Here is a 14,131-nt window from a genome sequence, read left to right on the forward strand (position 1 = left end):
AGGCTGGGAGTTTTAAAGGTCTCAGGAATCTTTTGCAGGTGTTTAGAGTTAACTCGTTGATTCAGATGATTAGGTTCATAGCTCGTTTAGAGACCCTTTTAATGATATGCTAATTTTGTGAGATAGGAATTTTGGGTTTTCATGAGCTGTGTGCCAAAATCATCCGTATTAAGACAATAAAAGACCTGAAATATTTCAGTTAGTGTGCAATGTTTTGTTATTTGTTCTTTTAAGATCAACAGAGTATTAACTACACTTTACTCTGATGTTAGTTCCTGTAGCCATTAAATGTAGATGGGGTTTTTTTTTTTTTTATCTGTGCCATTCTGGATTGGTCAAGTTGTTTTCCTGCCATGGATCTTTACACATTATTCATGTGTTTACAAAGGCCTCAAGCTGAAATGTGCTCACCTTTGTTTCCACATTCAAGTAGAAAATTGCTCAACAGTGAAAGCTGGTTCCAGGGGTAACCAGTGATTATGTAAGGTGCTGCAATATTTAGAAGGCAATCAATTTAGATGTAACATTATAATTATCGTGGGAGAATACCTTCAACACTGTAACTGATGTAACACTTAGTGTTAAGATAAGTAATATTGGACATGAGACAAGTCAGGATCCGTGCTATAAAGTAACAGTGATCATTAATCTAGAACACTTAGAATTAAAAGTGCATTTAATGAGACATAATAGAGAAGTACGGTATCTGAAAGACAATTAAACTGAATAAAAATGTTCCTTCTTTAACCAGTCAATATCTGGATGACATATTTGCTATAATTGTTACTTGTGTAGTTTTCATTTTCTATTCATTAGAGATCAATCCACCATTTAAACTGGTGAGTAAATAATAGGGAGAAGAAAAGCAAGAAACAATACCCCCTTTTCCATTGCTGGCGGAAAGCTTCAGGCTTTTGAAAGACCTTAAAAGACCTTGTGTAGAGAAACTTCTGTATCCACAGTACAGTTCATACAATGGAACGAATCCATCTTCTGTTTGCTAACAGTTTAAAAAAGGTTAAGTTGTTTTTGGTTCAATACGCTTACATCGTGTTTTATGGCTGTAAAAGAAATGGACATAAAAGATTAGAAATATAGCAAGTACAAACAGTGAGAACAAGGCATGGTGCATTTAAAGCATCTCAGGATAAAGTTTAAGAGTAAAGATGGGTAAAGTGCCTCAGTGCATAAAATCAGGCTAATGTGTAGCAGGTTGATTTGCAAGGACACTGTCAAGCAATCTCATCATGTAAAGGTCAGTCAAGACTGATAGGGGCAGAGCAAAACAAAAATGTTAAGCTTTAGTTTGCACTAGTGATAGAAAAGCAACAGATTTTGCAGCTGCATTTGGGACAAAGTGCGGACATTACTCACAACAGAGAAGTTTATATCCAAGTGAAGTACTGACACTCAATTATAAATATATATTTGCTGAGCTCTTTGCAATACTCCACAACCAGCTCAGAGTTGCAAACATTAATTGGGCTCTTTCTGCAGTAAACCAAAATACATCTACTAAGTTTTTTTATGGAATAGAAATTTGTTCATGCTGAAAACATGAATTATCTCGCAGAAGAGAAAATATTTTTAGAAGTGAATATTCGTTCTGGTGCTTATCTTTCAGTCCAGCAGATGGCGGTAATATGGCTTTCAGTTAGTTTGTCAACTGCGGCCGAAACGGAGGGAAAAATAAGTAGACGAGTGACAGAAAGCAGCGAAGAAGAGTTAAATGCCGGAGTAAACATGGCTTCGTCCGTTGGCTGTCAGCATTATGTACGTAGCTGCCTCCTGAAAGTGAGTAAATTTGAGGACATTACCGCAGCCACACCAGAGCAAAGCAGGGATTTGTTCAGTGGAAACTTGCTTGTTCAGTTATGAACTGTTTTAACAGAAGCTCAGAGCTCTCCTGTCAGTTACTGCTTCGTAGCTTGGTTCTGAGACTGTTATTACATAACATAACGTTGTAGTGACTGATCAGTTATTTTATTGATTATAATGTCATAATGTTTCACTGCAAAGACATTTAAAGAAGCCATTCATGGTCTTATCGGCGTACTAGGGCTATTTACTACGTTAGCTGAAACGCGGAGACTGTTCCGGATATTTGCTCCTCAATCTGGACCTTTATACTTTTAAAAGTTGTTGGTTTGAAAATCTTAAAGCTCTGGCATGCAAGTGGGGGTTACACAGATCTTCGAGATGCACTATTGCCATCCATGAAGACTGTTTCAAACTAATACAATTTTTATCCTGAATTCTAAAATATACTTCAAGCCAGTGAAGGGAATCTATCGCGGCCATGTTGTTTGACTGTGGTAGGAAGCAGAGTGGGAGGATTCTGAAGGATCTGCAGGTGACAAAGTGGTGTCTGATCCCATCCTATGTACAAATACATCGGCTGGATATGTATGGAATTTGATCCAAGGTCTTTCACCTTACAAATCTGAAACCTGAAAGGAGCTTGTCTTTACACCAGAGCTTATTTGAGTTTTAGAGATTATGTTCTTTAGCTAAAGTAAAATCAAGATTTCTGGCTGTTGGATGACAGAGAGAAGTTGGAAGAATAATGACAACGTTTTAGCCACCATAGACAGTCAAATTTTAAAATGCAATGACTTCTGTTTTTTTTATTGGTATTATTGTTTTCCACTTAAGACACTATATCTTTAATTGAACTGAATCAGAGCTATTAGCTTGAATAGGCAACTCGATCTGGTCATTATCAGCAAAGATTGTTGATCCTATGAGGTGATGATGCATTTCCAATCTGCAGGCTCCATGCTGTGGGAAACTGTATGTGTGTCGGCTGTGCCACGATGCAGAGGAGAACCACCAGATGGACCGCTTCAAAGTCAGGGAAGTTTTTTGCTCAGCGTGTGACACCCTGCAGAAGGTAAATGAAAAGAAGAGAAAGACAGATGGGCGTCAGCCATAGCTTTGTGAACATTTTTAGGCTGGGATGCTATAAAGCATGTTGATGGTTCATAACAATATTAATGAGAATTTATTTATTAAGGTAACACATTTGTTTCCTCTTAATATTCTGTTTTTGGCAGCAGTTATCTTGACTAATATCAATTCTTTCAAAAAATATCCTCTTCTCATTGTAGTCACCAAGTAGCCCAGTCTCTGTCTTGTCTCACCAAATAACCTTTGTACACAGGGCATCTGGTTTCTTTATGTGAGCAGCTACAAGTTTTAGTTGCACTTGAAGGTCTCACTTGTTGAGCAGATCAAGTGTCAGCACCTGCTCAGTTCATGTTCATGTTAAACTGGCTTCACCGTGGACAGAGACACTGGTGTGGTTTCTAATTATTAGCAGGTTAGTGGTTCCTGCACTGTTTCTGAAATTTCTAACTAATTACATTTCATCCAAGGATGATTGTGTGGGCTAGACGTTTCGAACTTGGACACAATTAGGCTTTCTAACAGCACAATGAGTCTAAATCTACATTAAAAATGTACTTTTGTTTTGGAGCTTAGGCTTCTGGAATGGCATTCCCAATGCCCTGATCACAGCCAGTCTCGCCACAAATAAATTTGAATTTGGGCACCCAATTCTTGTTTAAACAGCACAAAATGAATCTAACATTCATGTCTTTGATGGATGTATGTAAACCTTCGACCAAAACTGTAGCGGCATCATTCAGTGATGTTACATGTTCTTTTTAGGCCTATGTTCTATACCATGATTAGCTCGCAGGATACCATAAAGGGAAAATAGTAAAGTGTTGGTTACTGCTCCACTAGGCTCAGAAGACCTGTCAGGAGTGTCACGCGCAGTTCGGGGAATATTACTGCGATATCTGTCACCTGTTTGACAAAGATAAGAAGCAGTACCACTGTCAGCCTTGTGGAATATGCAGGTGAGCAGTCGTAGAAAATAGGTAAGAACTCTTTGAGCGTTGCTTCTTTATTTATTTATTTATTCACAAACAGTCAACAGACATCTTTAATAACAGTTTTCTAAATGGATTTCTAATAAACCTGATGGTTGATTTTATTGTGTGACCATAATCCCACCATATTATGTTGTAAGAAACAAAACTGTATGATCTCTTTGACTCTTTTTTTCCACATCATAGGTTGTGGAGCATTTAATGAAGATGCACAGTTAAATTTGTTCCTATATGATCTCTCTCAAAGACAGTAGACTTAAAGTTGTGATTCAGATGCCCCAAACTGTCCCAGAACCTTCAGAACAAAATGCGAACTGGACTTTCAGGGAAAAATACTTCTTCTTTTTCCTCCATAGGATTGGGCCCAAAGAGAAGTACTTTCATTGTCAGAAGTGCAATTTGTGTTTAGCCCAGGATCTGCGAGGAAATCACAAGGTGATCATTATGAATCCACAGCTACGTATTTTCTCTCATGAGACTGGCTGCTTTTATCTATGTTTTATGTTCTTTGTTTCAGTGTGTTGAGAATGTATCAAGGCAGAACTGCCCAGTGTGTATGGAGGTAATCACACACACACTGGGTTTTAATGTATCTTTTTCTGTAAGTTTTAGTGGGACTTTATATCTAAAATGTTTTCTTTGATAATGCAGGATATTCACACTTCCAGGATTGGAGCTCACGTTCTTCCTTGCGGCCATCTTTTACACAAGTAAGACTGGATTTTGTCCTCAGTCACTAATGCGTGTTTCACCAGCCCTCCTTGGACCAATGTTTGGATGACAGTGATGAGATTAAAACAGTTTGCAATGATATCCAAAGTTTTGAATGCCATTTTTTATTCAAAAATAAAAAAGTGCAAAAACAACTTTTCAAATTAGTTATCAGGAACTTTTCAATAAGTGAAGTAAGTTCTTGCAGCAAAGAAGAAACTACCAAGGAAAATCCAGAAACACCACAGCCTTCTCTGGTAGAAGGTGATGGTACAAGGGATGGAATAATGGTTTCACGAGGGGAAGTTGAATGATTCATAGATCCACAGTTTAAAATACGAGTTTCACTGCATGAAATGTAATTTATGTCAATGTTTTAAACTGGTTGTTCTCATGTTCCTTTTCCTGGTACTCAGAACAGGTTTAGTATCAACCACTAAAGAATGAGCTAATTATCTGAAACAAGCTGAGCTGTGGAGTTAGCTAAAAAGACTGTTTCTAAAAAAGTGGTTTAAGAATGATGTAACCTTGATTATAAAGTTGTCACCAAAAACCGCTGTAATAAATACTATAGTAGAGAATATATGAAACTGAAGTGTGCTCCAGTGAAGTGGAAGCGGTGAGGTTCTGTTATAAGTAGCTGATATCTTACCTGCATTAGAGAACTCTTGGTTTTTCATTTAGTATAAATCCAGATTAGTTCTTCTGGCTGAAGGCTAAAGCTAACTGCTAGCCTCAAGGGAGCAACAACCAAAGCAGACTTCTGCCACCTTTGAATCAGACCATCATTTACTCAGAAGGGAATGATTATTTACACATGAAATAAAGGTAGCAGGCAGTACGCCACCAATGATCTTCCTGTCTAAAACATATACTAAAAACAAAACCTGTTAGGAGTTTATGGTCAAAGAAAGTACCACTTAGAAAATAAAGGCAGTGTAAAAATCAAGAAAACAGCATTTAATTTAAACCAATGTAACATTTGAAGTTTTTAAAATGCTTTAAACTGTCCTAAAGTGCTTTTTACACGATGTTACCTGTGGCAACCTCCCTCCTCCATTTCCAGTGTAATTAATTATGTGCCTCCTATTTCTGACATGAAGGCTTAAAGGCTCAGAAAATATAAATCACGGCAACATGTTTGTGATTGGAGTTGTTGTTAGACTATAGAAGTCCACTATGGTCTTGGCACACTCAGACTAGCCAATGCCTTCAGGCTCCCGGAGCAACCAATCTGAACACAAAATGAAAACTCCTAACAGGGTTATCTAATAAGGTGAAGATATGAACTAGTTATAACCTAGGGACAAATAAATGATTAAATGACAGAAATGCTACATTGCTGATTTTTTTGTTGTTGTATCACAAATGCCACTGGAGAAGCCCCCTGCTTTATACAAGGAAAAAATGAAAAGAGGCTGTATACAGGTCAGAATTATATATGAAAAAGAAAATAAACTATTTAGTTAAGCACGTCCTTATTAGTTTGATATTTTTGTTGAAAAATCATACGACATGCAATGCAAAATATTGCATACAAGGAAACAGTATTTCTGAGAACAGTAATTGTTCACACTGTTTCTAAAATAATTTAACATATTAATCAGTACAGTTATAATGTTAACTGTTTCTTATTATGATTTAGAGTTTTTCCATAACTGTGCTTATTTCACAGAATGTAAAACACAGTGGCTTGTAAAAGTATTCATACCACTTGAACCTTTCCATTTATTGTCACATTACAACCACAAACATAAATATATTTTATTGGAATTTTATGTTAGATCAACTCAAAGTGGCAAACAATTGTGAAGTGGAACGGAAATTATACATGATTTCTTTTTGTTTTTACAAATAAAAAACTGAAAAGTGCGGTCGGTCTGCAAACGTGTTCAGCGCCCTTTACTCTGAGCACAACCCTCAGAAGTTGCCTATGATTGCTGATGACTAATCACCGCTGTAGCTCTTTGCCATTCTGCTCTGAGAATTATAACAAGCTTTTACCAAATAATTCCAAATAATAAATTGTTGAGTTGTGGATCTGTAATGATATAATGTTTAACATTTGTCTTTGTTCACAGGACCTGTTTTGATGACATGGTCAGAACAGGGTATGTTGAATGAGTCATTTGTTTCTTATTACAGTTTAGTTGGCTACAATGTGCTGCTCTCTCTGCTTTGCTGTTGATAATAATATTAGCAGTTTTTCCATATTCTATATTTTCATGAAACAACTTGTTTAATCAATTTTGCCCAACTGACGAGTTAAATTTTTAGGCCTCAGAGTGTGTGTGCTTACAGATTCGCAGTGAGTGTTACAACGTAGTGAATGAAGCCTGTAAGCCTATCTTTGCCTGTGTGTTTCAGAGCGTACCGCTGCCCTCTGTGCATGCATTCTGCCTGGAACATGGAGGATCACTGGGAAATAATAGACAACGACATTGCTCAGTCACCAATGCCCACTGAATACCAGGGTGCTACTGTCAAAGTAAGAACTCACTAACTTAATTCAAATGCGTAACGGGTTTCTTCTTCTCATCCAAATAAACTTTGAGAAGTTTTAGACAACCTTATTAATCACAGAGGAAAATTAGGACTCAGTCTAAATGTACATCTCACAAACAGATAATATCCAATAAAAATTAAAACCACTCTGAAGAATGATTATACAGTTATTTGCAAAAAATAATTTTTGTTAGAACCACAAATTTGAATGTATCTAAATGGGATTTTATGTGATGGACTAATGAGTGAAGCAGAAGGAAAATGATAGATGGTTTGCGAACCTTTTTTTTTTTTTACAAATATCGTTTTATAATTCTGGCCCCCTGAGTGAGTACTATGCACACACCCTTCGCTGTAATACAGCTGCAGACCTTTTAGGCCAAGCTACTACCTGCTTTTCACACTGAGAGACTTTTTTGTTCAACATAAGCCCTCACAGATTGAATAGAGGACATCGGTTTTGAAGACATGCAAAAAAAATCTCTATTTGATATACCCTCTCAAAAAAACTTAGAATATTGTAAAACAACTTTCAATATTTTTTGTCGCTCATTTCAGAAAGTGAATTTATATTATTCACTGCATTTCAAGCCCTTATTTCTTGTAATTTTTCATGATTATGGCTTACAGATCATAAAAAAAACAAAATTTAGTGTTTCAGAAAATTAAATATTGGTGAAAATGTTGGAAACTCATGGTGATACACCCTAATCAGCTAATTATCTCAAAACACCCACAAAGATTTCCTGAGCCTCTAAATGGTTTCTTAGTCTGGGTCAGTAAGCTACAAAATCACAGAGAAGACTGCTGATTGGACAAATGTCCAGAAGACAGTCACTGACACCTTCCACAAGGAGGGTAAGCCACATTGCTAAAAAAGCTGGTTGTTCACAGAGTGCTGTATTTATGCATAGTCATGGAATGCTGAGTGGAAGGAAAAAGTGCATCAGCAATGAGGATAACCACAGTCTGGAGAGGATTGTCAAGCAAAATTCACTCAACAATTTGGAGGAGCTTCACAATGACTGGACTGAGGCTGCTCAGTGCTCCAGTCATCTAATAAGATAAAAATAAAGTTTCATTTGAAAATCAAGGTCCCAGAGTCTGGAGGAAAAGTGGAGATGTACAGAATCCATATTGTTTAAAGTCCAGTATGAAGTTTCCACAGTCAGTGATGATTTGGGGTCCCATGTGGTCTGCTGGTGTTGGTCCACTGGGTTTTCTGAAGCACACAGACAATGCAGCCATCTACAAGGACATTTTAGAGCAAGTCATGTTTCCTTCTGCTGACAAGCTTTATGGAGATGCTGATTTTATTTTCCAGCAGGACTTTGTACCAGCTCACACTGCCAGAGGTAGCAAAAGCTGGTTCAATGACCATGGTGTTACTGTGCTTAAATTGCCAGCAAACTGGCCTGGCCTGAACCCCCATAGATAATCCATGGGCTCTTTTCAAGAGGTAGATTTAGAGACACCAGACCCAACAGTGTAGATGACCTGAAGGTCGCTATCTAAGCAACCTGGGCTTCTATTACACCTCAGCAGAACTACAGGCTTATCTCCTACATCCCATACCTCACTGATGCAGTAATTTATGCATAATTAGGGCCAACCAAGTACTGAGTGCATAGATATGAAAATACTCTTCTCTAGTCTGACATTTCTGCTTAAAATATGCCTTTTTATTACAAGAAAACAAGGTTTGAACTATTTCACTCTTTCATTTGTAATGAATCTATATTATTTGAGTTTAACATTCTGAAATTCGTGAACTTTTTCCGCAATATTCAAACTTTTTAAATGCATCTATAGGTCTGGACTTTAACTGGAGCATTCTTACATCAGTATGCTTGGATCTAAATTATTCCAGTGTAGCTCTGGCTGTATGTTTAGGGTTGTAGTCCTGCTGGAAGGTGAACCTCCACCCCATTCTCAAGTCTTCTGCTGTCCCCAACAAGGTTTCTTCCAGGATTACCATATATTTATTTGGATCCATCTTCCTGTCAACTCTGACTAGCTTCACTGACTCAGCTGAAAGCTTCCCCACACATCCCCCACATGGTTTGTTGTTGCTAAGAGTAACTTACAGGCAAGTGGACTCAATTTACTAATTGAGTGACTTGTGAAAAGGAATTGGTTGCGCACAGTTTTATTTAGGGGTATCAGAGTATAGGCCTGATCCACTTTACACTTTCAAAAATATGTAAACACTGAATCATCTCCCTTCTATTTCACCATTATGGACTACTTGTGCTGATCTATCACATGCAATCCCCCAAAATGCATTAAAGTTCATAGTAAAAATATGACAAACATTTGGGAAAGGTTCAAGGGTTATGAATACCTTTGCAGGGCTCTATAAACAAGTGGAAACAGTGTTTGATGGACACATGTTAAAACATTTCCTGTGGCATCTTTTATAAGCAATTTATCCCCCACCTCTTCACTGTAGGTCATTTGTAATGACTGCCAGTCCCACTGCACTGTGCCTTTTCATGTGTTGGGGATGAAGTGCGCTGAATGTGGCTCCTACAACACAGCGCAGGATGGAGGACTCATCCAGCAGCAGCATCACTCGGACTCGTACACGGAGAATGAGCCTGAGCCACAGGATCAACATTAATCCCAGATGCCGCGTTAAAAGCCAGGATGGATGACTGTTGTGCTTCTGACATTCTGGTAATATAAAAGCAAGGAAACCACAAACCGACGCTGTATTCTACATATTAAGCAAGTAAACCCATCCATTCATGTCCTCCATCTCACCAAGCACGTGAGATGAAGGAGGCATCAGTGATTGGTGTTTGTTGAATCCTAGGAATCTCTAATTAAAGCCTACAGACAGTTTACAGTCACAGACCTGACCGCTTTTAGACTGGGACAAACTGGGGGTTCATGCAGCTGACAGAAAAAAGGTACAGAAGCCTTTTTGCAGCCAGCTTCTTTAGCAGTGTGCAGCAACATGTGTGGCAGGGGCTTATGCTGCATTTCTTTGTGCTCCATACAGCCGAAGAAAAATCCTCTCACTCCAGCACTATCTCTGGAATTAAAAGGCCCTTAAACACCAATATTTACTGTTGAAGTAAAACTTGTGAAAGTAATATTCATATGTACCAAAGCCTTTGATGGTTCATATATAGACTTGTACCTTGCCTTTGTTCCCAGTCCAGTTTGATTGGGGATTGTTTGAGCTGTATGAAAAAGTTTCAAGTGTCATATTATTGAGTATTTATTGCTTAAAATCTAATGGCTGTAGTTGGCGGTTGTTGCTGCTGTGAACAATGCCCCATATCCAAGGGCACATTTAAAATTTGTAGCTACTAGCCTTTATTAACTGTAATGTAAGCCCCCTGTTATCATTACTTTATTGGATTCAACATGAATTGAAAGACACATATATGTAAGTACAGTATTTTTATTTTTATTTTTTACTTTTTAAGCATTTGAGGTGTTGTCTTTTTATGTGTTAATTCAACTAATAAAGCGCTTCAGTTATGTTATACATAATGTAGGTCAAATGTGTCCATTGTGTGTACGTAGCAGCCACCTACACTAGAACCATACGTTCATGAACAACGATGTGATACAGTCAGGCTCATATGCTGTCTCCTCGAGGTGGAGCCGGCTCAGAGGTTGTACGCTGGATGGAAAAACAATCTGGGGTATCATCAGCAGGGATGGCCAAGGGCGTGTCTGTGGAGAACAACAGAGGTGTTGGTGTAATGAGATGCATGGGAAGGGGTGGGGTTGCTTCCTCTTGGAGGCCTTGATATGTGCTGGTTCCTTTTGGTTTCTTTGTGCTTGTGATTACACCAGCATCAAGAGAGTCCCCTGCTGTGTCATGACAGTTGTCCATATGGAAAGCAGTTTGACATGGGTTCTCCGGGATGGGTTGTAAAGGGTCAATGTCTGTGGAGGTTTGTGGGTCCTCAGCCATTGGCAGTGTTGCAGTGTCGAGTGTGGATGAATAAGGACTCGAGTCCAGGTGGTCCTTCTGCATGCCTGTGTCTATAAACACTGGCTTTGAGGGTCCGAACTGGACGTCGGTCTCCTCCGATGACATCGACTCTTGGGACTCTGATGATTTTGATGAATTATCTTCCACATGTAAACAAACCTGTTTGAAAAATGACTTGTCATTGGTCCATATATTCTGTATTAACAGGTAGTCATAAAGAAGTGAGTTACTCACCGGTTTAGAAGTCACCACTGTCACCATAAAGACTGCCCAAAATATGGCCCCTACAACTCCCATCTTTTTCTTGTATTTGCAGAAACAAATGAACAGTAAACCCACAGAGTACCTGTTTGTAAGTATTACTGCACAGCTCAGCAGTTTACATCCACTTATGGAGATTAATCTCATTTTAGCTCTGGGACCTTCATGATACATTTGAACTGTTCATATTTCAGGGTGAAATTATTATACTACAAACATCTGTGATTCATTTAAAACAGAAATAATTTGTGGGCACAAGTTTGAATTTAGTGTTGTTTTTTTTTTTTATCCAAACAGGGATAACATTCTACATACACCTTTAGTGATATTTGGTCAAATGCCCCTTCAAGTTGCAGAGAAACCACCATCTTTTAGTTTCCATCAACAAGCTTCTGACAAATCTGGCTGGATATCTGGCCACTCGTGTTAGAAATGATGGTCAGTTTAAATGAGCATAGCCATAGTCTATACATTTTCATTGGAGTTGAGATCAGGAAATTTCAGAAGCTGAATATTGGCCTTTTCTTTGTCCATTTGTAAAACTGTCAGATGTGTGTTTTTGATCATTGTCCTGTTGGAACTCCCAGCTGCATCTTTTATTGAACCATCCAGCTGCTGTTTTGTGATGAAGTTAGAGAATTTAGAGGTAGTTCTCTTGTTTCTATATTCCACCACTTTGTGTGATGCACCAGTACCACTGACAGCAAAACAACCCCACAGCTAAATGCCCCACCACTGTGTCTGACAGCTTATACTGTGTTCTTAGGTTTAAATGTCACACCTTGACTCCTTCAAACATACTTCTCTTCATTGTGACCAGACAGCTTAATCTTTGTCTAATCAGAGAGACGTTTAGTCGGCCCATCTAGAAAGCTGCAGATTTAAGCCAGTGCCACTATGAATATTGGAGCAGGGTCTTCCTTTTTTGCTCAGCACCCTCTCAGTCCATGGGAATGTGAAATCTTCTTTATGGGCTGTGACTTGCTTTTTCAGAAGCTTCCAGATTAAAAGCGGAGTCCATGCCAGGAACACAATTTAAATGAGTTCCAGCATTTTGGCCAAGTAGAGTTGTTAAATATCTAGTTGCTTGAAGCTTGTTGATGTCTTCAGGAAGCATATGGTTTCTCTGCATCTTTGCTAAGGAACATTTAAGCTAATATCTGTAGGTGGGTATATCTGAGACTGTATGTATAATTTGGACCATTTATAGATTCAAAACAATCATAAGATTCAATCCTGTGCACAAAATTGTTCTTAAAATTCATGTTTTGTCATCCTACCCTGGAAAAAGAACAATTCAAGCAAATCATTTAAATCCTTAAAGACATTAATTCCAATAAGGAGTGTATGTCTTCTAATACATGATGCACTGTGTAGTGAAAAGCCTTGAATAAAAGTACTTGAAACAAAAGGGTACTCTTTTCAGACCTACCTTTGAAAGGAACCTTCAAGAAGATGTTTGCCTCTTCTATGTCCTGAATGAGCTGAATATCTGAGCTGGGCATGTTTTTATATGGCTATTCAAATATGGGCTACACACCAGCAATCCGTTAGTCCCTAACATTATACTGTAGTGAAACTCTCTAACCATTGAAGCTGAATCATTTAACACCCACACACAAACTGAAATTAAAGCATTTAAAATTCTTGCTAGAAAATAAGACAATAAGTACACCATAAGTGGCTTCACAGCCAAAGTAAACATGATTTGTGGTTTTATGTAAACAATAGAATGAATTTGGCACAGACTTTAAATGCATCTAAATGTCAGATTCTGGGCTGAACAATACACTGGGGTGCCATGTTGATACTGCTTGCAACAAAAATATGCATCAACTCAAAATATCCTCACTGTGGTACACACTAAGCAGTTTTATCACAACAGCAGAATGGTTGTGGGATTCTGAGCAATAATTTAAATACCCTCAGCCAAAGAGCATCTTGTTTTTTAGAAGTTTAGATAAGATTCCTCTTGCAGAAAAAAACTAAAATTTGTTTTAGGTTGTATTTGTATTATTACACTAAAGTCTTCTGGATTTTTTTTACATTGGTGCTTGTAAAGTATTCAGATACACTGCTGTACCTTGCTAGAACCAAGCTGAACAACATTTGTCCTCAGAAATTCCTTATTTCTTCATGGCAATATGCTGAACGGATCAGAGGCCTCTGGAGTAGTGGCTCAAAAAAGTCAAGTCAAATTTATAAGCCCCATTGTATTCAATGAGCTAAAAGCAAGCAATACACATGGTAAAACAGCAATAAAACAATAAAGATAGCACAATTCAAATACCATAAAATGAAAAAATAAAAGGTAATAAAAACAGGAAAGATAAGGATTTCCAAAGCTAAAAACATAAGCCTAGCTCTAGGCTCGAGAAAATAAATATGTTTTAAGTTTGCTTTTAAAGTTGGACAATGTTGAAACTAATCTGAGGTGTTAAGGAAGGGAATTCCAGAGAACTGGACCATAATGACTAATGGAGCCAAAAGCTAGTCTAGAATTGATTCTAGCTATGACCAGAAGATGCTCACTACAAGACCTAAATCGCATGTCTCAGAAATATAAGAAGGGGCCAGACCATTTAAAGCTTTAAAAACAATTAGAAGTATTTTAAAATCAATTCTCTGTTTAACTGGTAACCAGTGAAGAGATTTCAAGACAGGAGTTATATGCTCGACCCTTGTGGTTTTTAGTTAAAAGCCTAGCTGCAGCATTTTGTATCAGTTGAAGTTTATTAAAGCACTTTTTTTTTATTTTCTATGTCAGTTTTGTGACAAGATGCATCTAATTTTAGAA

The 14,131-nt window shown here is 37.9% G+C and overlaps 1 protein-coding gene across 2 annotated transcripts; it reads left to right on the top strand.

The window, feature by feature from the left end:
• Positions 1-1,677: 1,677 nt before the first annotated feature.
• rchy1 (ring finger and CHY zinc finger domain containing 1) lies at positions 1,678-10,622 on the top strand. Of its 2 annotated transcripts, none has more exons than XM_047380464.1 (9): positions 1,678-1,794; positions 2,774-2,893; positions 3,751-3,866; positions 4,256-4,334; positions 4,417-4,461; positions 4,551-4,609; positions 6,692-6,721; positions 6,978-7,098; positions 9,568-10,622. In XM_047380464.1, exons 1-9 carry the CDS (start codon positions 1,744-1,746, stop codon positions 9,736-9,738), a joined length of 792 nt encoding a protein of 263 aa, XP_047236420.1. In that variant the 5' UTR covers positions 1,678-1,743; the 3' UTR covers positions 9,739-10,622. The 2 variants fall into 2 exon arrangements, with proteins under 2 accessions (XP_047236420.1, XP_047236421.1); XM_047380465.1 differs by having other exon boundaries at positions 1,712-1,773.
• Positions 10,623-14,131: the final 3,509 nt, after the last annotated feature.

Source organism: Girardinichthys multiradiatus, chromosome 12 (assembly GCF_021462225.1).
Source record: "Girardinichthys multiradiatus isolate DD_20200921_A chromosome 12, DD_fGirMul_XY1, whole genome shotgun sequence".
Lineage (NCBI taxonomy): Eukaryota > Metazoa > Chordata > Actinopteri > Cyprinodontiformes > Goodeidae > Girardinichthys > Girardinichthys multiradiatus.